Source organism: Bos grunniens, chromosome 7 (genome assembly GCF_055505025.1).
Source record: "Bos grunniens cultivar Pamir isolate PY7600 chromosome 7, Bosgru_T2T1.0, whole genome shotgun sequence".
Lineage (NCBI taxonomy): Eukaryota > Metazoa > Chordata > Mammalia > Artiodactyla > Bovidae > Bos > Bos grunniens.
The window spans coordinates 68,757,796-68,782,083 of NC_141171.1; the positions used below are offsets into that span (position 1 = coordinate 68,757,796).

The 24,288-nt window shown below is 39.7% G+C and overlaps 1 protein-coding gene across 4 annotated transcripts in view; it reads right to left on the bottom strand.

Moving 5' to 3' along the window:
* Positions 1-537: 537 nt before the first annotated feature.
* The window catches only part of LOC147369769 (hepatitis A virus cellular receptor 1-like), a 42,785-nt gene continuing 19,034 nt past the window's right edge, over positions 538-24,288 (bottom strand). For 3 of the 4 annotated variants that reach the window (XM_086413731.1, XM_086413735.1, XM_086413733.1), the window contains 3 exons: positions 21,898-22,012; positions 20,688-20,724; positions 538-1,050 (listed from right to left, as the gene is read on the bottom strand). In XM_086413731.1, the coding sequence (XP_086269857.1) occupies positions 846-1,050; positions 20,688-20,724; positions 21,898-22,012 (357 nt within the window). In that variant the 3' untranslated portion in view covers positions 538-845. Of the gene's footprint in view, positions 1,051-17,374; positions 18,325-20,687; positions 20,725-21,897; positions 22,013-24,288 lie in introns of those variants that run through there. The other variant, XM_086413734.1, reaches the window with a different exon arrangement.

Sequence of the window (24,288 nt, forward strand, 5' to 3'; positions counted from 1 at the left end):
GGGGAGGAAAAAACAAGCAAGATGGACCTACTCTCCACCATCTTGGCACTGAAGCTTAAGGACCATTGTCGAAGCACGAAGGGATCTGACTCTGACAAATAAAGACAGCTAGAGACCCTCACCTATTTTCCACCAGGGAACAGAATTTGTGTCCCAGTCCTGCTTCTTCTTTTATGAAAAACACTGCTCCATTTCTCTCCATGAATGACAAGTCGGTTAGAGATCTTTCCCTTTGAGTACCCTCCAAGCAAAACTGGTCAACACACACTGAGCGTACTTCCTTTTTCTCCAGGAGCATCTGCCACACCACAGGCCTTGCTGGCCCATCTTTTTAACTGAAGCCAAGGAGAGCTGTGCATTGGCACTTACTGTTACAGAGTCAACATGCAAAGAAATATAAACCTTGAGGCTTTTAGTGAATCAAGACCATCTAGTCCTACTCCAGTAGTTTCCTAACCCCTTCTATGGATCACAGAGCTCTTTGAGAATCAGTGACTGCTTTAGACTTCCTGTATTAAAAAAGACACACATATATCTCAGCAGGTAATTTCCTCTGTATTTTCAGGAGTTTCATGGACACACCATGTAATCGAATATCTAGAATTCCAGAGATCCCATATCAAGAATTCTTACTCTCTATAAAAGCCCACTGGAGCTCTAATGTCCCAATTAGCAGTCTCTGAGTTGGGTGGATGGAACACAGAGGCAATGTAGTGCCTGTGTATTACCACACAGGTCCCAGCTCAATCCTCGAGTGAGCTAGTTATCTTTAAAATATGGAAAAACTCTGCTCGGTGGCCAAGGGCAGAATTTCTCAAATCAGTCAGCTGAGCCATCTCATGTCTTCAAAGAAGACAACACCAAGCCCCTAAATGAGGTGGTTGAATCTGTTGGCGTTCAAAGGTGACAGCAGCCCAGAGGTTATTAGGATTGCTGCCCACTGTTGATGGAGAAGTAACACTCGTATGGATCCTCCACTTCATATACGTTTTCTTCAATGGTATAGATGTTTTCCTCTGGGTGTATCCCCTGCCTCTGTATTTGCCAACCCTGAAGGAGAAAGGTTGGCCAAAGTGATGAGACTATGGAAATAAAGTATTGTAGTTGAGTTAAGCATTTTCTGGACAATATGTAATGGAATTGAGAGAACGGGCTTTGCTGAAGAGTTAGCAACCAAGGCAGTATACAATCCTTGATCAGGTCCTGAATAGGAAGGGAAAACAAAATAGCAATGAAATAATCTGGGGAATATTCTATACAAATTCAAATTATTCTGAAATTTCTTAGGTATAAAAGTGGAATTGTGTTATCTAAGAGAATATACGCATTCTGAGGAAGTGCAGACTAAAGTGTTTATGTGAAGTGTCAAGACATTTGAAACACCTGTACAAATGGTTCAGAAAAAAACAAAATTGTATATGTAAAGAGAGAAACAAAGTAAATATGACAAAATATCAAATAATATGCTCAAATTGCACTGTTATTTCAATTATTATGTGGGTTTAAACAATTCTGAAAAGTAAAAGGAATGTGTTATGGATCCAGTGAGACTTGAGTTTGAATTCTACCTCTGTTGCTTACCATCCATATGATCTAGGCTAAGTCAGATTTGCCTTTTCCATTTATTCATTCAAGTACTATTTAGTGTGTTACACACTGAGCCCATGCATCAAGAGATACAACAGTGAACAAAACACAAAAAGCTCCTGGAGGCTGTATATTAGTAAACTCAGGGTGTTAGGGTCCTCATCTATACAATAGGAATAAGTACTCTTCTTTCACAGGGCTGCTGTAAGGAACATTTATCCATGCAATCCTCAAATATTTATGAAGTGTGTACTAAGAATCAGGTGTGCACTAAGGGATACAGTTGTTAATGTGGCTGATAAGTTCCTAATTTTCTATGGAGTTTACATTTATAGGTAGAGATAAAACATTAACCCAATAATTCCATGAAGAATGAACTAGTAGTACATGTAAATGTAAATATTACCTATTGATATTACAACATTTCAGGTTTCAGCTCTAATAAATACTGGTTATAGATCATATAAAACCATGATGATTAACTGTTCTATTTGGTCTTACTTGACTTTTTTACTGCAGACTATTTTGTCTTCATAACTATACCATCTACTGTGTGTGAATGCTAAGTCACTTCAGTCGTGTCCAACTCTTTTTGATCCTAGAGACTGTAGCCTTCCAGGCTCCTCTGTCCATGGGATTCTCCAGGCAAGAGCGGGTTCCATGCCCTCTTCCAGGGGATCTTCCCAACCCACGGAGTGAACCTGCGTCTCTTATGTCTCCTGCACTGGCAGGCAGGTTCTTCACCACTAGCACCACCTAGACTTAGTCTATAATTATTAGTGGTTCAGATAGTATTCAGTGGACAGAATCATTTTTTTCTTAAAATATATTTCATTCTTCCCATGTCCCAAATGTCACAGAAACCCAGTAAAAGTTATATAAGCTTTGTGTGTGTGGTGCTAAGTTACTTCAGTCATGTCCGACTCTGTGCAACCCCATAGACGGCAGCCCACTAGGCTCCCCTGTCCCTGGGATTCTCCAGGCAAGAACACTGGAGTGGGTTGCCATTTCCTTCTCCAATGCATGAAAGTGAAAAGTGAAAGTGAAGTCGCTCAGTCGTTGTCCGACTCTTAGTGACCCCATGGACTGCAGCCCACCAGGCTCCTCCATCCATAGGATTTCCCAGGCAAGAGTACTGGAGTGGGGTGCCATTGCCTTCTCCGTTGTGTGTGTGTAGTGTAGTGTAATTAGGAATGGAGACTAATTCTGCAATATGACAGACAAGCAGTTTTCAACTCTGTTTGTACATTACAATTACCTAGAAAGTTTTTAGAACAATAAGGGCTTCCCTGGTGGCTCAGATAGTGAAGAACCGACTGCAATGCAAGAGACCCGAGTTTGATCCCTGAGTCAGGAAGATCCCCTAGAGAAGGGAATGGCCACCCACTCCAGTATTCCTTCCTGGAGAATTCCATGGACAGAGGAGCCTGGCGGGCTACAGTTCATGGGGTGACAAAGAGTTGGACACAACTGAGCAACTAACTCCACTTTTTCACTATGATGAGACCTCATCCCCAACGATTCTCATGTATTTTCTCTGGGATAGACAAATATATTTAAATGTTCTAGGTGATTCTAATAGGCAATCAGAGTTCAGAAGAACCAGGCTGAGTTATGAATAGCTCTGAGAGTAGACGCTGAGCTTATCATTCACTTCTGTAACCAATGGCCACCTAGAACCTGGGTGGAGTAGGTGCTCAATCAGCTGAAGGGTCGCCTAAGATTCCCACCTTCTCCTACCCTACACATGATTCTTACATTGAATTTTTTATCTTCTCTTTTCTATTAGAATACCCTAAGTAGAAATGCAAAGAAAAGTCCATTTAAAATGCTTTAATAAAATAAATGAGATAAAAAACAAAACAGGCTAACAGGAGGCAAAGATTGTTTAGGGAAATCTGGTCTACTGGTTAAGATTGAATTACATCAAACCACTGATGTGTGTCTTGGTTTATTACATAAACTGTGGTAGAAAGTAGTAAAGATGTATTTTCATATTTAACAAATATAGGGAGTGCCTACTACATATCTGGTAGTATGCTAAGCACCAGGGACACAAAAATGAATTATGAGCCCTGACATCATTAGGCTTGTCTTCCAGTGGGGAGGCACTTAAAAAAAAAAAAGTAAATGAAAAAAATAAAATAATTTCAAACTGTGATGTGACAGAAGGAAAAGTACTGCAGCAAAATGGATTAACCTAGAGATTAGCATACTGAGTGAAATAAGACAGAGAAAGACAAACATCATATCATTTACATGTGAAAGCTAAAAACATTAAATAGCTTTATTTACAAAACAGAAACAGACTCACAGACACAGAAAACAAACTTATGGTTGCCAAAGGGGAGAGGGGAGCAGAGATGAATTAGGAGTATGGAATGAACAGATACATACACTAAGATGATCTTAAACTCAGTTCTGAAAGAAGAGAATGAGTCAGCCAAATGAAGAACCAGGGTGAGCATTCTGGATTGAGTAAAGCCCTGGTAAAGATGGTGATAAGTGCCTGAAACTGAAAGCATGACTGGAATAAAAGAGTGGTACAAGATAAGGTCTGAAATGGAGGCTGGGCTAGATACTATAGGACCCTTGAAGCCATAATCAGGAGCTTGGGTTTTATCCTAAGATATAAGAAATAACTGAAGGCCAGAAAAATGATATAACTGGGTTTCAAGAAAATCACTTTGGTTGCTATGAGGAGAATGAACTAAAAGGAGGTATGAAAAAAAGAGCAGGTAAGGCATGAACTGCCTCAGAGTAAGGTAGTGACAGAGAGGCACAGAATCATGAATGGATTTTAGATATGTTTTGGGGAAAGTGCAGGAAGTGAAGCTGGATTGTGTGTTAGGAGTGAAGAAGGAGAGAATTCAAGGAGGGCTTCTAGCTCAGGCAACCACTTGGATGGTAGGGAAACACTATGATGAAGACCCAGCGAGGTGGGGTAGGGTTTTAAAAAGGTGGAATATAGACTCTAGAGCTCCTTTTTGGACACGGTAAGGTGGGAGACAAATAAGTAGAGATAACACCTGAACAGCTGGACAGTCAGTACCAACACCCTTGAGTGCTGAAGACAGAAACTAAGGATGACATTTAAGTTTGTGGAAATATAGGTTATCATCATCCAGAGGGTATGGAGAGAGGAAAAACACCAGCTCTGGGGAATCTCAACACCTAAAGATCATGCTGAAGAAGAGGGAATTATAAAAATGCCTGGAAAGGAGTGGCCAAAGTGAGAGTGGTGCTTCAGAAGTCAAGAGAAGGAAGACTTTTTTGGAATGAGTGAGGGTCAACTTAGTTGAATATTACTGAAAGATGGATGTACTGCAACGAAGACAGAGGTATCTACTGGGTTTATCAAAATGGAGATCACTGAGCTTGAACTAAAACTACTTCCATGGCAATTCAGGTGTAGAAGCTAAATGGGGCTGGGGGTGTTTGAAGAGTACAGAGGAATGAAATGTAGGAATAACTCATCTGAAATATGCCTGTGAAGGAGAGGAGAGAAATGGGAGTGGCTGGAGAGAAATGTGTGAACTAGATCTTATTTTTACACTAATAAAAAAAGCATAAATAGGAATGGAGAAAGAGATGATTCTGGAGGAAGTGATCAAAGGAAGCAGGAAGTCATGGCTATGCCAAAGTAGTTGAAACAGGCTTTTAATACTTCATCAGTGCAGTGAGAAGGGAGGGAGGTTTGAGAAGCAGTGAAATATGTGATGCTCATCTCAGACACTGCACTAGGAAGATACAAGATTGCTACACATTTCTGAGTGCCAATTTATGGTTTTGATGTCATGATTAAAAACCTGTTACCATCGTTGTGTGATTTTCTCTAGCAGCTTCTAGGGAAAAGACCAATTTGTACACAACTTTCCCATCTATTCTTCTAAGTAGTCATGTTTTGAGTTTTGGTAGTAATCATATGTGTGTACAAAACATGACTTCTCCCACTCCTCATCAACCTCTTTCCACACCCTTTTACCCAAACCATAACGGTCCCTAATATCCAGGCCTTGGCAGAACTCAAAAAGTGGGTGTTATCATTGCTCCTTATCAACCTGTAGACTCCATATTCATGTGGTCAATTCCCAAACTCCACTGCTACCTCTCCATAAGCTTGGGTAAGTGGGAGTGAGTAGCTTCTTCCTCTGAACAATTCATTTACCATTAATGGCAGAATAACAAAAAGGTAAGCAGGATAGCCATGGTTTCAAATCCTCTATCAATTAACAGTGTCACGTTGGACTAAAAGTTACTTTTCAACACAATGGCTCTCCAACTGGTAAATGAGAACAATATAGTACCTTTTTCTACAGGGTAATTATGAGCATTTAATGCACATAAAGCACTTGGAAGCTTTAAGCCACACAGGATGAGCAGCTCATCCCAGTTTTCCCTGGACTGTCCCAGTTTTAGCACTGAAAACCCATATATTCGGACTACCACTGCCCCCCCCCCCACCCCTCAGTTCTGGGAAGTTTTGGAATGGTTTGCAATCCTACACACAGTTGATGTTTATGGATGAGTAAGAAAGGCTACTAAAATAATAGAGGTATAAGGTCTTCACCTCTGCCCCAAAGAGAAGAGAATATATCACAATTATTAAAGTATGTGAGGCTTTAGTAGTGATGGAAATGTTTGGTCATTGATTTTGGTGATGGTTTCCTGAGTGAAATCATCTTCAAAAATTCATTAAGTTGGACACATTTTAAATATACAGTTTATTGCATATAAATTATACTTTAAAAAAAATAAACATAAGTAACTTAGAAGTAAAACATTTGATGAGTACTACAATGGAGGAAAATAACAAATGCTGCAACCTTTACCATGACCCAGTGTTAAAGGAACCTGCTACCCCTCTTTAAAGAACCACACTTAAGAAATAAATAAGATAGAAAATGTATAAATGGAAGTGATTGTTGATTTATGAATTTAAAAGACTCATGTTCTTTACAAAATAAGAAAACAGGTACTAGAATCAACTTGCCTGAATCTGAATTCCAGCTTTGCCACTTACTGATTCTGAAACGTTCAGAAAACCTTGAATGTTTACCGTCTCTAAGTGTTACTCGCCTCTGCTGTAAAAAATGAGGATAACAGTGCTACCTATGTTATAATATGGTGATGATGATAAATATAAAAATATGCTTGTTTCATGGTAAGCATTGAATAAAAATGAGCTATTATTAATCCTGTGGTTTGAAAGGACTACAGAGTATTCATTCTAATTGATATAATCTAATAATTATAATATCTAGTTTGGGGTTGGCTCCTATATTAACAGTTCCTTATCATAGGGAGAGAGAAGCACCATCAAATAACTTACATTTGAGAATTAAACCACCAGAGTTAAGAATCAGAGCCAGGAAAAAACATTTGGGGGGTGGTCCTAAGATGGCAGAGGAATAGGATGGGGAGACAACTTTCTCCCCCACAAATTCGTCAAAAGAACATTTGAACACTGAGCAAATTCCACAAAACTTCTGAATGCTGGCAGAGGACATCAGACACCCAGAAAGGCATCCCATTTTCTTCAAAAGGAGATTACACGCCTAATGGCAACTCCCAGCAGAGAAGCAACCCAGATGCTCGCATCAGCCACTACCAAGCAGGGGCTGGACAGGGAGGCACAGGTGCATTGCTTAGGGTAAGGACTCGGCCTGAATGCCCCAAGGGCAATCTGAGGGAACTAACTTGAGATAGCTTCCCAGACTGTGGGATAGCTATATACGAAAAGCCCTAACCTAAGACATCACCCATGAACAGTATGAAAAGGCAAAATGATTGGATACTGAAAGAGGAACTCCCCAGGTCAGTAGGTGCCCAATACGCTACTGGAGATCAGTGGATAAATAACTCTAGAAAGAATGAAGGGATGGAGCCAAAGCAAAAACAATACCCAGCTGTGGATGTGACTGGTGATAGAAGCAAGGTCCGATGCTGTAAAGAGCAATATTGCATAAGAACCTGGAATGTCAGGTCCATGAGTCAAGGCAAATTGGAAGTGGTCAAACAAGAGATGGCAAGAGTGAATGTCGATATTCTAGGAGTCAGCGAACTGAAATGGACTGGAATGGGTGAATTTAACTCAGATGACCATTATATCTACTCCTGCGCGCAGGAATCCCTCAGAAGAAATGGAGTAGCCATCATGGTCAACAAAAGAGTCTGAAATGCAGTACTTGGATGCAATCTCAAAAACAACAGAATGATCTCTGTTCGTTTCCAAGGCAAACCATTCAATATCACAGTAATCCAAGTCTATGCCCCAACCGGTAATGCTGAAGAAGCTGAGGTTGAACGGTTCTATGAAGACCTACAAGATCTTTTAGAACTAACACCCAAAAAAGATGTCCTTTTCATTATAGGGGACTGGAATGCAAAAGTAGGAAGTCAAGAAACACCTGGAGTAACAGGAAAATTTGGCCTTGGAATACGGAATGAAGCAGGGCAAAGACTGATAGAGTTTTGCCAAGAAAATGCACTGGTCATAACAAACACCCTCTTCCAACAACACAAGAGAAGACTCTATACATGGACATCACCATGTGGTCAACACCAAAATCAGATTGATTATATTCTTTGCAGCCAAAGATGGAGAAGCTCTATACAGTCAACAAAAACAAGACCAGGAGCTGACTGTGGCTCAGACCATGAACTCCTTATTGCCCAGTTCAGACTGAAATTGAAGAAAGTAGGGAAAACCACTAGATCATTCAGGTATGACCTAAATCAAATCCCTTATGATTATACAGTGGAAGTGAGAAATAGATTTAAGAGCCTAGATCTGATAGATAGAGTGCCTGATGAACTATGGAATGAGGTTCGTGACATTGTACAGGAGACAGAGATCAAGATCATCCCCATGGAAAAGAAATGCAAAAAAGCAAAATGGCTGTCTGGGGAGGCCTTACAAATAGCTGTGAAAAGAAGAGAAGTGAAAAGCAAAGGAGAAAAGGAAAGATATAAACATCTGAATTCAGAGTTCCAAACACTAGCAAGAAGAGATAAGAAAGCCTTCTTCAGCGATCAATGCAAAGAAATAGAGGAAAACAACAGAATGGGAAAGACTAGAGATCTCTTCAAGAAAATTAGAGATACCAAGGGAACATTTCATGCAAAGATGGGCTCCATAAAGGACAGAAATGGTATGGACCTAACAGAAACAGAAGATATTAAGAAGTGGTGGCAAGAATACACAGAAGAACTGTACAAAAAAGATCTTCATGACCAAGATAACCATTTCAGTATGATCACTCACCTAGAGCCAGACATCCTGGAATGTGAAGTCAAGCGGACCATAGAAAGCATCATTAGGAACAAAGTTAGTGGAGGTGATGGAATTCCAGTTGAGCTATTTCAAATCCTGGAAGATGATGCTGTGAAAGTGCTTCACTCAATATGCCAGCAAATTTGGAAAACTCAGCAGTGGCCACAGGACTGGAAAATGTCAGTTTTCATGCCAATCCCAAACAAAGGCAATGCCAAAGAATGCTCTAACTACCACACAATTGCACTCATCTCACATGCTAGTAAAGTAATGCTCAAAATTCTCCAAGCCAGGCTTCAGCAATATGTGAACTGTGAACTTCCTGATATTCAAGCTGGTTTTAGAAAAGGCAGAGGAACCAGAAATCAAATTGCCAACATCCGCTGGATCATGGAAAAAGCAAGAGAGTTCCAGAAAAACATCTATTTCTGCTTTATTGACTATGGCAAAGCCTTTGACTGTGTGGATCACAATAAACTGTGGAAAATTCTGAAAGAGATGGGAATACCAGACCACCAGACCTGCCTCTTCAGAAACCTGTATGCAGGTCAGGAAGCAACAGTTAGAACTGGACATAGAACAACAGACTGGTTCCAAATAGGAAAAGGAGTACATCAAGGCTGTATATTGTCACCCTGCTTATTTAACTTATATGCAGAGTACATCATGAGAAATGCTGGGCTGGAAGAAGCACAAGCTGGAATCAAACTTACCGGGAGAAATATCAATAACCTCAGATATGCAGATAACACCACCCTTATGGCAGAAAGTGAAGAGGAACTCAAAAGCCTCTTGATGAAAGTGAAAGTGGAGAGTGAAAAAGTTGGCTTAAAGCTCAACATTCAGAAAACGAAGATCATGGCATCTGGTCCCATCACTTCATGGGAAACAGTGGAAACAGTGTCAGACTTTATTTTTGGGGGCTCCAAAATCACTGCAGATGGTGACTGCAGCCATGAAATTAAAAGACATTTACTCCTTGGAAGGAAAGTATTGACCAACCTAGATAGCATATTGAAAAGCAGAGACATTACTTTGCCAACAAAGGTCCGTCTAGTCAAGGCTATGGTTTTTCCAGTGGTCATGTATGGATGTGAGAGCTGGACTGTGAAGAAGGCTGAGCGCCGAAAAATTGATGCTTTTGAACTGTGGTGTTGGAGAAGACTCTTGAGAGTCCCTTGGACTGCAAGGAGATCCAACCAGTCCATTCTGAAGGAGATCAGCCCTGGGATTTCTTTGGAAGGAATGATGCTAAAGCTGAAACTCCAGTACTTTGGCCACCTCATGCGAAGAGTTGACTCATTGGAAAAGACTCTGATGCTGGGAGGGATTGAGGGCAGGAGGAGAAGGAGACGACAGAGGATGAGATGGCTGGATGGCATCACTGACTCGATGGATGTGAGTCTGGATGAACTCTGGGAGTTGGTGATGGACAGGGAGGCCTGGCGTGCTGTGATTCCCGGGGTCGCAAAGAATCGGACACACTGAGTGACTGAACTGAACTGAACTGAAGACATCACCAGACCCACTCACAGAACAAAGGACTGAGCAGAACTAGCCAGCTGTGGACGGGCCCATCCCCCACCGGAGACAAGCAGGGGAGGGCAGCCAGAGCCGGAAGAGGGCAATCTCGACCTCAGAGAGGCATCCTCTACCAAACTGCAAGCAGGCTTCACTGCTAACCAAGACTTCTTGGGATTCTGGATGGTCAATCCACTGGGAGGATCACAACCAGAGATCAGCCTCCCAGAAGAGACACACAGATCACCTGAGAAGGCGCGGCCGCTGTACACCCAGAACACCGAGAGCCAGACGGGGAGGCCATAAGACGCAGCCTCCAACAGGGGGTGGGGGACTGTACTCACCAAACATCTGGTCACCTGAGCTGCTCGGACCTGGGAAGGGCACAAAATGCAGGCCCAACCAAGTCTGAGCCTTTGTGGACTACCCGAGAGCCTGAACTTGAGCGGCTTAGACCTGGGCAGTGCATGCAACCCAGGGCCTGCCACAGACAGTTCCCCGCAGAGCAACCTAGAGCCTGAGCAGTGTAGACTGGGAAAGCACACACGCCGTGAGCAGGGGCAAACCTGGTGTGGCCGAGACACTGCGAGCACTCCCCACACATGCCAGTGATATTTGTTTGCAGTGTTCCTCCCTCCCCACAGCACAATTGAACAGGTGAGCCTAAGAAAAGTGACCTCCACCAGCCCCTTGTGTCAGGGCCGAAATTAGACACTGAAGAGACCAGCAAACAGAAGAAGCTAAAATAAACAGAAGGAACCGCTTTGGAAGTGAGAGGTGCAATAGATTAAAACCCTGTAGTTAACACCGACTACATAGGAAGGGGCCTATAGATCTTGAAGAAGTATAAGCCAGAGCAAGGAACTATCTGAAAATGAACTGCCCCAAACTGTCTGCAACAGCTCCAGAGAAAGTCCTAGATATATTTTTTACTATTATCATTTTATAAATTTTCATAAAATTTTTTATATTTTTAAGTCCTATATTACTCCTTTAATTTTTATTTTTATAACCTACTACTACTACTACTCAGTCGCTTCAGTCATGTCCGATTCTGTGCGACTCCAGAGACAGCAGCCCACCAGGCTCCCCCATCCCTGGGATTCTCCAGGCAAGAACACTGGAGTGGGTTGCCATTTCCTTCTCCAATGCATGAAACTGAAAAGTGAAAGTGAAGTCACTCAGTCGTGTCTGACTCTTAGCGACCCCATGGACTGCAGCCTACTAGGCTCCTCCATCCATTGGATTTTCCAGGCAAGAGTACTGGAGTGGGGTGCCATTGCCTTCTCCGTTATAACCTACTATTACCTTGCAAAAAAAAAAAAAGACCCTATTTTTAAAGCAAACTTCATATATATCTACATATTTTTTATACTTTTGTGACTTTGTTTTGTTTTTTTAATATTGTATTTTTGAGAATCTAACCTCTACTCTAGATTTTTAATCTTTGCTTTTTGGTATTTGTTATCAATTTTGTACATTTAAGAACCCAATCTTCAGTACCCATTTTTACTTGGGAGTGAGATTACTGGCCTGATTGCTGTCTCCCCCTTTTGACTCTTCTTTTTTTCCACCAGGTCGCCTCTATCTCCTCCCTTCCCCTTCTCTTCTCTACCCAACTCTGTGAATCTCTTTGTGTGTTCCAGGCTGTGGAGAACACTTAGGGAACTGATTACTGGCTGGATCTGTCTCTCTCCTTTTGATTCCGCCTATTATCCTCCTGGCTACCTCTGTCTCTCTCCTTTTGATTCTGCCTATTATCCTTCTGACTACCTCTGTCTCCTTCCTCCCTCTTCTCTTCTCTGTGTAACTCCATGAACATCTCTGAGGGATCCAGACTGTGGAGAACACATAGGAAGTGATTACTGGCTAGCTTGCTCTCTCCCCTTTTGATTTCCACTCTTCTCCAAACCCACTGACATCTCAAAACTCACTACTGGACACTTCATTGCACTCCAGAGAGAAGAAACCCAGCTCCACCCACCAGAGCACTGACACAAGCTTCCCTAACCAGGAAACCTTGACAAGCCACCCATCCAACCCCACCCACAGTGAGGAACCTCCAAAATAAAAAGGAACCACAAACTGCCAGAATATGGAAAGGCCACCCCAAACACAGCATTATAAACAAGATGAAATGGCAGAAAAATACTCATCAGGTAAAGGAACAGGATAAATGCCCATCAAACTAAACAAAAGAGGAAGAGATAGGGAATCTACCTGATAAAAAATTCCAAATAATGATAGTGAAAATGACCCAAAATCTTGAAAACAAAACGGAGTCACAGATAAGTAGCCTGGAGACAAGGATTGGGAATATGCAACAAATGTTGAACAAGGACCTAGAAGAAATAAAAGAGACAATATATAATGAATAATGCAATAAATGAGATCAAAACCCTCTGGAGGGAACCAACAGTAGAATAATGGAGGCAGAAGATAGGATAAATGAGGTAGAAGGAGTATTAGAAATAAATGAAACAGAGAGGAAAAAAGAAAAAAGAATTAAAAGAAATGAGGACAAACTCAGAGACCTCTGGGACAATGTTAAACAACCCAACATTCGAATCATAGGAGTCCCAGAAGAAGAAGACAAACAGAAAGACCATGAGAAAATACTTGAGGAGATAATAGTTGAAAACTTCCCTAAAATGGGGAAGGAAATAGTTCTCCAAGTCCAAGAAACCCAGAGAGTCCTAAACAGGGTAAACCCAAAGCGAAACACCCCAAGACACATATTAATCAAATTAACAAAGATCAAACGCAAAGAACAAATATTAAAAGCAGCAAGGGAAAAACAACAAATAACACACAAGGGGATTCCCATAAGGATAACAGCTGATCTTTCAATAGAAACTCTTCAGGCCAGAAGGGAATGGCAGGATATACTTAAAGTGATGAAAAAGGAAAAACCTACAGCCCAGATTACTGTACCCAGCAAGGATCTCACTCAAATATGAAGGAGAAATCAAAAGCTTTACAGACAAGCAAAAGCTCAGAGAATTCAGCACCACCAAACCAGCTCTCCAACAAATGCTAAAGGATCTTCTCTAGACAGGAAACACAGAAAGGGTGTATAAACTCAAACCCAAAACAACAAAGTAAATGGCATTGGGATCATACTTATCAATAATTACCTTAAATGAAAATGGGTTGAATGCCCCAACCAAAAGACAAAGACTGGCTGAATGGATACAAAAACAAGACCCCTACATATGTTGTCTACAAAAAACCCACCTCAAAACAAGGGACACATACAGACTGAAAGTGAAGTGATGGAAAAAGATATTCCATGCAAATAGAGACCAAAAGAAAGCAGGAATAGCAATACTCATATCAGATAAAATAGACTTTAAAACAAAGGCTGTGAAAGGAAACAAAGAAGGATACTACATAATGATCAAAGGATCAATCCAAGAAGAAGATATAACAATTATAAATATATATGCACCCAACATAGGACCACCACACTATGTAAGACAAATGCTAACAAGTATGAAAGGGAAATTAACAGTAACACAATAATAGAGGGAGACTTTAATACCCCACTCACACCTATGGATAGATCAAATAAACAGAAAATTAACAAGGAAACACAAACTTTAAATGATACAATAGACCAGTTAGATATCTATATGACATTTCACCCCGAAAAATGAATTTCACCCTTTTCTCAAGTGCACATGGAACCTTCTCCAGGATAGATCACATCCTGGGCCATAAGTCTAGCCTTGGTAAATTCAAAAACATTTAAACCATTTAAAGCATCTTTTCTGACCACAATGTACTAAGATTAGATGTCAACTACAGGAGAAAAACTATTAAAAATTCCAACATATGGAGGCTGAACAACACGCTGCTGAATAACCAACATATCACAGAAGAAATCAAAAAAGAAATCAAAATATGCATAGAAACTAATGAAAATGAAAACACGACAACCCAAAACCTGTGGGACACTGTAAAAGCAGTGCTAAGAGGAAGGTTCACAGCAATACAGGCACACCTCAGGAAACAAGAAGATATCAAATAAATAACCTAACTCTACACCTAAAGCAACTAGAAAAGAGAGAAATGTAGAACCCCAGGGTTAGTAGAAGGAAAGAAACCTTAAATATTAGGGCAGAAATAAATGAAAAAAAAAAAAAAGAGAGACCATAGCAAAAATCAAAAAGCCAAAAGCTGGTTCTTTAAGAGGATAAATAAAGTCAACAAACCATTAGCCAAACTCATCAAGAAACAAAGGTAGAAGAATCAAATCAATAACCTTAGAAATGGAAATGGAGAGATCACAACAGACAACACAGAAATACAAAGGATCATAAGAGACTACTATCAGCAACTATATGCCAATAAAATGGACAGCTTGGAAGAAATGGACAAATTCTTAGAAAAGTACAACTTTCCAAAACTGGACCAGGAAGAAATAGAAAATCTTAACAGACCTATCACAAGCACAGAAATTGAAACTGTAATCAGAAATCTTCCAGCAAACAAAAGCCCAGGGCCAGACGGCTTCACAGCTGAATTCTACCAAAAATTTAGAGAAGAGCTAACACCTATCCTGCTCAAACTCTTCCAGAAAATTGCAGAGGAAGGTAAACTTCCAGACTCATTCTATGAGGCCACCATCACCCTAATACCAAAACCTGACAAAGATGCCACCAAAAAAGAAAACTACAGGCCAATATCACTGATGAACATAGATGCAAAAATCCTTAACAAAATTCTAGCAATCAGAATCCAACAACACATTAAAAAGATCATACACCATGACCAAGTGGGCTTTATCCCAGGGATGCAAGGATTCTTCAATATCCACAAATCAATCAATGTAATACACCACATTAACAAGCTGAAAAATAAAAACCATATGATTATCTCAATAGATGCAGAGAAAGCCTTTGACAAAATTCAATATCCATTTATGATAAAAAAAAAAAAACTCTCCAGAAAGCAGGAATAGAAGGAACATATCTCAACATAATAAAAGGTATATATGACAAACCCACAGCAAACATTATCCTCAATGGTGAATAATTGAAAAGCATTTCCCCTAAAGTCAGGAACAAGACAAGGGTGCTCACTTTCACCATTACTATTCAACATAGTTTTGGAAGTTTCGGCCACAGCAATCAGAGCAGAAAAAGAAATAAAAGGAATCCAAACTGGAAAAGAATGGAGTATTACTCAGCCGTTAAAAAGAATGCATTTGAATCAGTTCTAATGAGTTGGATGAAACTGGAGCCTATTAAACAGAGTGAAATAAACCAGAAAGAAAAATACCAATATCTATACTAATGCATATATATGGAATTTAGAAAGATGATAACAATAACCCTATATGTGAGACAGCAAAAGAGACACGGATGTATAGAACAGTCTTTTGGACTCTGTGGGAGAGGGCGAGCGTGGATTGATTTGGGAGAAGGGCATTGAACCATGTATATTATCATATGTGAAATGAATCACCAGTAGAGGTTCAATGCATGAGACAGTGTTCTCAGGGCTGGTGCCCTGGGATGACCCAGAGGGATGGGATGGGGAAGAAGGTGGGAGGGGGGTTCAAGATGGGGAACACATGTACACCCATGACGGATTCATGTCAATGTATGGCAAAACCACTACAATATTGTGAAGTAATTAGCCTCCAATTAAAAATAAATGTATATTAAAAAAAAAAAAACAAACAAGCATCCAGCCCTCATGGACCACTTAGGTGTGAATAGCTCTGAATGTCCCCCAAATTACTCAAGCATGAGTTATTTCAGGGTTTACTCAAAGTGAAATTAATCTCCAGTCTTTTAGCTGTTCATGTAGAAATGATTCTAAATGATTAAAATTATCCTTACATTTAGCCTTTGTCTAATTCTTCTGGGAAAACCAAAATTTAATTGAGTTGTGAAAAACAAATATAACACATGTATTGATCCAATATGAAAAAGACCTTTTATCCTTCCAAAACAATTTTAAAAATCAAAGTGGTTTGAGGACAATTTAGCGTTTTGTAGAAACTGGTAACACTCTCAAACAATACTATTATATTTGCAAACTCTATTTTCTAAAACAGAAAGCCTCTTTGCTACTCCTTCCCTCTCTTTTTTCCTTGTATTTATTTCTGCCCTGACTCATTCTAAAAATCAGAGCCTGCCGGTTGTCAACATAAGCACCTAGAACTGTGGCACTGAGGTAGCAAAAATATCATAAATTATATGGCTATTGATTTTCTTCTCCTGGTGTCTTCATGGTCTATTCAATACCATTGCTTCTGCTAACTGCTAAAATACCATCCTCCTCCCAAAGAAAGCATTTAATGCCTTGTATTTCCAGAACCCTGAGAAACCAAATTTGTCTATAATGGCAAAATTACACTCACTGCCATTTTTCTGTTGGGTAAATAAAAACCTGTACACACAATTTGAAACCTTGGGGACCCTAAGCAATATCACATTTGGAGTCAGTTGATTTAAAAAAAAAAAAAAAAGGACAATCATGAAGCACTTGCATGTTAAGTCTTTTAAGTCCTGGACTAGATGTCCTGATTCTAAGTTGTATTCAGGTATTCTTGACAGCCTTGGTAACTGAGGTAGAAGTGTTTTTTTCTATCTTCCCAATGAGAATTCTTGAAGGAAAAGAGGATTCATGAGGTCTAAAGAGAATGTACAATTCTAAGAAGTATGTACAATTCTAAGTATGTCAAGGCTGTATATTGTCACCCTGCTTATTCAACTTATATGTACAGTACATCATGAGAAACACTGGGCTGGAAGAAGCACAAGCTGGAATCAAGATTGCTGGGAGAAATATCAATAACCTCAGATATGCAGATAACACCACCCTTATGGCAGAAAGTGAAGCGGAACTAAAAAGCCTCTTGATAAAAGTGAAAGAGGAGAGTGAAAAAGTTGGCTTAAAGCTCAACATTCAGAAAACAAAGATCATGGCATCTGGTCCCATCACTTCATGGGAGATAGATGGGGAAACAGTGGAAACAGTGACAGACTTTATTTTTTTTGGCTCCAAAATCACTGCAGATGGTGACTGCAGCCATGAAATTAAAAGATGCTTACTCCTTGGAAGGAAAGTTATGACCAACCTAGATAGCATATTCAAAAGCAGAGACATTACTTTGCCAACAAAGGTCCGTCTAGTCAAGGCTATGGTTTTTCCTCTGGTCATGTATGGATGTGAGAGCTGGACTGTGAAGAAAGCTGAGCGCCAAAGAATTGATGCTTTTGAACTGTGGTGTTAGAGAAGACTCTTGAGAGTCCCTTGGACTGCAAGGAGATCCAACCAGTCCATTCTGAAGGAGATCAGCCCTGGGATTTCTTTGGAAGGAATGATGTTAAAAGCTGAAACTCCAGTACTTTGGCCACCTCATGCGAAGAGCTGACTCATTGGAAAAGACTCTGATGCTGGGAGGGATTGGGGGCAGGAGGAGAAGGGGACGATAGAAGATGAGATGGCTGGATGGCATCACTGACTCAATGGACGTGAGTCTGAGTGAACTCTGGGAGTTGGTGATGGACAGGGAGGCATGGCGTGCTGCGATTCATGGGGTTGCAAATAGTCGGACACGACTGACTGAACTGAACTGGACTGAACTGCAATGATCAGAAAGTTTGAGCCAATTTAGTATAAAAAATTAGGACTCTGTGACAGAGGTTGACTTTACACAGTCGAGCTAGCATCACTCTATCCAGTGTCCCTGACTCAGAGGAATGCCATGGGAAACTGACTGAAAAATTCTGCAGCTGATTCAGAAGACTCTGACATGGTATCTTGTTACTTTCTTCTACAGTCAAGGGCATAACACTTTAGAATCTGGATCCAGGACTTAGTGATAGTCATCAATAATGTAGACATTGTCTTCTGATTGAATAGGCTTCAGAGCTGCATTTTTCAAAGCTCCAATGCGAGAATCTTTCAATGGAATCACACTGTAGAAACAATAACATGAGTAAGAGAAAAGAATATCACTTCTCAAGTATGAGCAGCATATTTGTTTATGTTCATTCAAGCCTGGGTATTTGCATTTCTCTGAGCCCCATTCAAACATCCTATGAAATGAATAGAAGCTTCTAGAATTGTGAATATGAAGTTACAGGAAATTATTTTTTAATAAGGAGGTAGAAAGTTACACCTTTTGGTTTCAAAAAACTCACAGTGGTCTCTTTCAAGACACTCGTGCAATAGAACACAAAAATTTATAATCTAAGAAGACAAATACCACTCATCAAATTGAAGTACTAAACCAGTATGCACAGTCTCAAAGATGGCCAGGAAATGGTTTAGCTGGTGTTTTTCTAGCTGAGGACTGTGACCCTTTAGTGATGTTATTTAGTGGTATGTATCCTGTATTTAAGATTAATATATATAAGTATACAAAATATCAGAGCATATCAGATGTAGTAAAATACTATTGCTTCACCTAAGTGTGTTCTAGATCACAGAGTCAAAAATCACACCCTGCCTTAACAGTCAAAATTAGAAAGCCATGGGATAGATGAGTTTTATAACATGAATGCTCACACATCAAGTGTACAGAAAGGTCATCTGTGGGGTTTTGATATCAATGCTTTTTTAGAAGTTGTCTGTGGGTACTACTTTTATTACCTAAGCTTGCCCAGAAATGAAATGAAACTCAAGGAATCATCACTCAGCTCTGATCTTTAAACAGATTAGTCATACATGTGTGGAAACAGGTTAGGTGTCAGTAGCTCAAAATGAGTCAACAGGATATAGCTGCCTCCAAAAATAACATCATGAGGAAATATACCTTTTTGTTTTTCTTTTGTTTGCTTTTCTATATTATACAGCATCTTCTACAAAAAATATTTTCTTTTCGGTTTAGGTGATTAAAAACTGAAACTTTAAAAAAGTAAATACTGAAAGAACAAAAATGAACTAAAAGAATGTTATTCATGGTTTTCTGTCTGTAGGGAGTACTTATTTTTTTCCCACTCTTGGAAGCTGACAGTCAAAAACTCCTAAAAGTCTGGTTTTGGACTCTAAGAGACCTGCTGTGTGATGTGACCTTGGACGTCACTTAACATCTCTAAAGCTGTGTTCTAATTAGTAAACTGAGAATACTACTACTGCCTGTCTCACAGGTTTATTGCTGTGAAGGGCATGTCTGCAATAATAAAATCCAGCATCTATGGAACACTTGCAATATGCTGGAGATTATTCAAGGCGTATTTTGTGGACTGGCTCATGTGATTAACTCAGATGTAGGAAAGACTGGGTACAAACATCCAATGAAAGAGAACTAAGAATAATGGATGGCAGTTAAAGAGGGACGAATTCGGAACAAAGAAAGACTTTGCTTAAAACCCAAGCTGGACCAGATGAAGTTTATTTTGTTGGAAGTAGGTAGTGGTTTCCAACCTTTACAGATGCTTGAAAAAATGACTGCAGGGATGCATACAAAGAAAATTTAATTTTTTATTGGGTGAAGGGGTAAATTTGCAAAAACTGTAAATTGAAATGCCTGTGACGCCAGACAACTAATGTAAATGAACAGAGCAGTCTGGCTATGGAATAATAGGGGATGGTGGGAACTGTGGGGAGCTGGAGGCATGTCCCTACCCCCTGCCTTTGCGGGTCTTCAGCCTGGAGGTGTATTCCTGCAGATTTTTGCAGAGCTGCCTTCTGCTTCTTTGGGGCTCATTCACATAGCCTACTGCCCTGTTCCAGTATTCCCCATGGTATTTCTCTGGAAGTTCTAGAAGGCCCTGCTTATTCATTTATATGTTTTCTGTCTGTTCTGCTCATCTTTTCAGAATATAATAGAGATTCAATACACATGCAATAAACAAAGCACTGAATGAAATCAAATAACAAATTAAACAACCCATTCAAATGATCCCTGAAACAATATCTGCAATTTAGTTCTCTTGCTCTAAGAGATAAGGTTTGAGGTGTTGTTTCTATAGCAGTTATGACACAATGCCAGGGAAATAAGGAGGTGCTTGGAGATGGAAATGGCAACCCACTCCAGTATTCTTGCCTGGAGAATCCCAGGGAAGGAGGAGCCTGGGGGGCTGCCTTCTATGGGGTCGCACAGAGTCGGACACGACTGAAGCAACTTAGCAGCAGCAAAAGCAGCATAGAAATGCTAAAATCATCACTGGAAGGTCGAACAGCAATGGAGGTGCTCTATGTACTAGATTTTTCAGGATCCAGAGTATAAAATGGAGAACTCGGAAGGAAAAGAGGAGAGGGACAGAGAAATTTTCCTTATGTTTACTATATTAAGAACATCAAAAAGCATTATTAACACAAACCATTTCAAACTTACCGTAGTAGCTCCACCTTGCTCCCCAGGCAAAAATATCCTAAATTGAGGGGGAAATGAAGAGAAAATTAAACATGCAAGCCAAAGAGTTCATGAGATTTTTTTTCCAAACCAGTGTATTATTACGATTATTACTTTAATAAGAGCAAAATCAGTACAGCTCTCAGAGTCTAAAAAAAAATTAATTTAGAAGAAAGAATATTTTTAAAAAGAAGGAGAGGGGTGGGAACTGCCTGGCCTAGTCTGTTCTTTTTTACGGTGTGTGTCTCCGGAGACGCACAGGTTTCGTGTCTCGCTTTAGAGGGGAGCTCGCTCCTGTCCCCGAGGCGGGCAGGGAGCCCCGGTCTCGCGGGCCGAGGTCTGGCGTTTACAAGCCTCTTGGCAGTGTTGTGGGTTTGAAGCCCAGAGGAATTCCCTGCTCAGAACAACCAGGAACCGAAGTAGAAGAAAAGGAGCCTGGGCTTAAGGCGGGTGAAAAAAAATAAAATAAAATAAAAAGAAGGAGAAAAAAAAATCAATCTGGACCCTAACCTGATAACTCCAGGTAACTTCTCTTGAATCTCTAGGAGCCAAGTAAGCCCCTTGGTATAGAGTAACTTCTGATTCATAGGTTTAGTGTATTGACCTACATGCCCTAGCTTACTTTAATGCCATTATATTTCACTGTAAAGAAACCCTGAATATTGCACTTCTCCCATAGAAGACAGGTTTTACACACACATACACACACAACTGGTGGAAGGAGACTACGAGGTGCTGGATGACTGTCATGTGAAACCCTTTGTTCTTCTACTAGCTCTGAAATCATGTACCATCCTAATGTCTCTTGTGCTTCTTCTATTAAGTGGGTGTTATAACCATCAACAGTTTTACCCCCAATAGGGATAAAAATTTGTTATTGAGGGAATGGGAAAAGAACAAAATGGGAGGGAAAAAATCTTGTATATTACAGTGGTTTTGACTTCCAAATCTCAACTTTACACAACCAGTGCTTATTTCTCCATATTTAATTTCTCCTATGGAGAATTTAAATATCATGTTTATGGAACAATAAATTTAAGATAAATAAAAAATAAAAAAAGAACCAGGTAAGAACCAAGAAAGTTACATGAAACTGATATCTTATGGAATGTACAGATACATGCATTTGGTTCAAGAATACTCCTGTGGGCTCAAGAATATTTCTGAATATTTCAGTCCTAAGGTGACTTACTTCTCCTAATCCAGAAAACCACAAACATGACCAACAATGCCAAAATAGTAACCGAGATTCCAACGTAGACTCCCTTGTTGGTGCTCATCCATGTTTCTTGTGCCAGTGCCGCAGGCTACAGAAACATCAGCAGATCAAACACAAAACAGAAAAATAAAACAATCTTGTTAGAGTTATAGGCAGAAAACATTTCAGAAAATAATACACCCAAATTATTGTTTATTGGCCCCTGGCTAGTTCTGGATCATGAGGGGTAAGACCAAATGATGTAAAGTTATAGCCTTATGATGAAATTCTAAGACAACTCAAAATTCAATATTTATTTGGGGGTGGTGGAAATGTTTACATCTTACATGCGGTGGTATTTAGAGAAGGGTACAGATTTGTTAAAACTCAAACTGTATGCTTCAAATGAGTGTGCCTGATTATTATAATTTATACCTATTTTTAAAATAATAAGCTCTTTTCATAAGTAATCCTCTTATGATACTAATCAAAAACAATTTTGTTCCTATATAAGTTGCCATGGTGGTGCTATTTGAATGTGTTCAGTTACTGAAACTGGCCATTAATTAAAACACTTTTTTGAAGTAGAATTCAAGATTCTATATCTTTATAAATGGGCATGAAAGTAGCTGCTTAGATTTATGGCTCTGCTTAACAATTAAAATGCTGTGCAATTGGGGAAAAAGTAAACCCCAAATATAAAAAATAAACCCCAAATATACCAGGTCATCATGCTTGCCTCCTTTACATAGCTTAATTCTAATTCTAAAGATGTCCTACCAGGTAGGTATTTTAACAGAAAGGAAGTGAAAATCAGAGAAAAAGATTAAGTCTCAAGTCTCCTCCTGCATAAGAGTTTAATCCCTGGAGTCAGAATCCCAGATTAACTTTTATTTAGTTGCTCTGTGACCCTAGCAAGTTATTTAGCCTCTCCAAACCTCCTTTTCTGTCAAATGCAAATTAAATAGGGTTCTTGGGAAAGGTACTTCAGGTACCTCCTGATAAATACTATGAGGAATACAGAGGAGGGTGACCCAGCCTCTGAGGTGTCCTTGCCTAAATGGAAAACAGTCAGTGCCTTGGGAGGGAAAAGCTGTGTTATCACTTTACTTGTGGGAGGGAAAGCAGTTAGATGGAACACAGGGTTGTAGGAAGCAGTCTTTGCTTGCTTTTTAAAAAATATTATGTTACATAAAAACTGGAAGTTCATTTTAGAGTGTGCAGCTCAGGATAAAAAAAGAAAAACAAAAATCAACCATAATTTCAACATCCAGAAATAGTTACTTTTACCATTTTTCATTACATACTGTTTTAGAATTTTATCTTTCTAAAGATAAAATTGTCTGTTAAGTAGTTTTCTTAACAGACACAGTTACCGTATCCAATGTATACTACAGTATATACATGATTTTATTTTGTATCTATAATCTATATATAATAAAATTTTTTTTTCATTCTGGGCAATGCCACATGGCATGTGGGATCTTAGTTCCCTAATCAGCCATCGAACCTCTACTTACTTCATTGGAGGCTGCTGCTGCATCACTTCAGTCGTGTCCAACTCTTAGCGACCCCATGGACTGCAGCCTACCAGGCTCCTCCATCCATGGGATTTTCCAGGCTGGAAAATTTTCCAGTACTGGAGTGGAGTGCCATTGCCTTCTCTCTCATTGGAGGCATGAAGTCTTAATCATTGGACTGTCAGGGAGGTCCCAATGCTATCTGAAAAGTTAGTTTTCTCATTTAACAATTGACACTGTCTTCTCATAGCAGTAAGTACACTGAAGTGACAACATTTTTAATGGCAATAAATGGGCATGCTTAATTGATAAGTTATTAATCTCTTATTATTGAACTTTTAGGTTGTTTATAACATTTTCATGATTATAAACAGCAGCAATGTATATCTTGTTTTATACATCTTTATGTATATGTTCATTCTCTCCTTAAGATGCAGCTCAAGAAGTTGACCTACTGGGTGGAAATATATGCTGCTTGGTTTTAAGATACTTGGGAGACACCTTGATATCTTCACGGTCAAGACACAAAAAGCCCACAATTGTGCTACCACCTATTGTGAACTTGCTTCTGTATTGCTTACATTATATAGAAGAGATTAATTGCTACTGAATATACCTGTCCTGCAGGTAACTGAGGTCAAAAACAATCTTCTCATTCAGGGTGTTTGTTTCTTTTTTTAAAACTAGCATAAGTCTGACTGACATGACATTTACATGGTGGCAGTTCTGCTATTTAACAAGAACAACAAATTCAGCTCATATCCATCAGATCAATCAGTAACCACATCATCAGAGTGATTAAAATCTTTCATATCATTCCTACATGGTAGTGTTCTCATTGTCACTAAGTTATGCAACGTAAGGC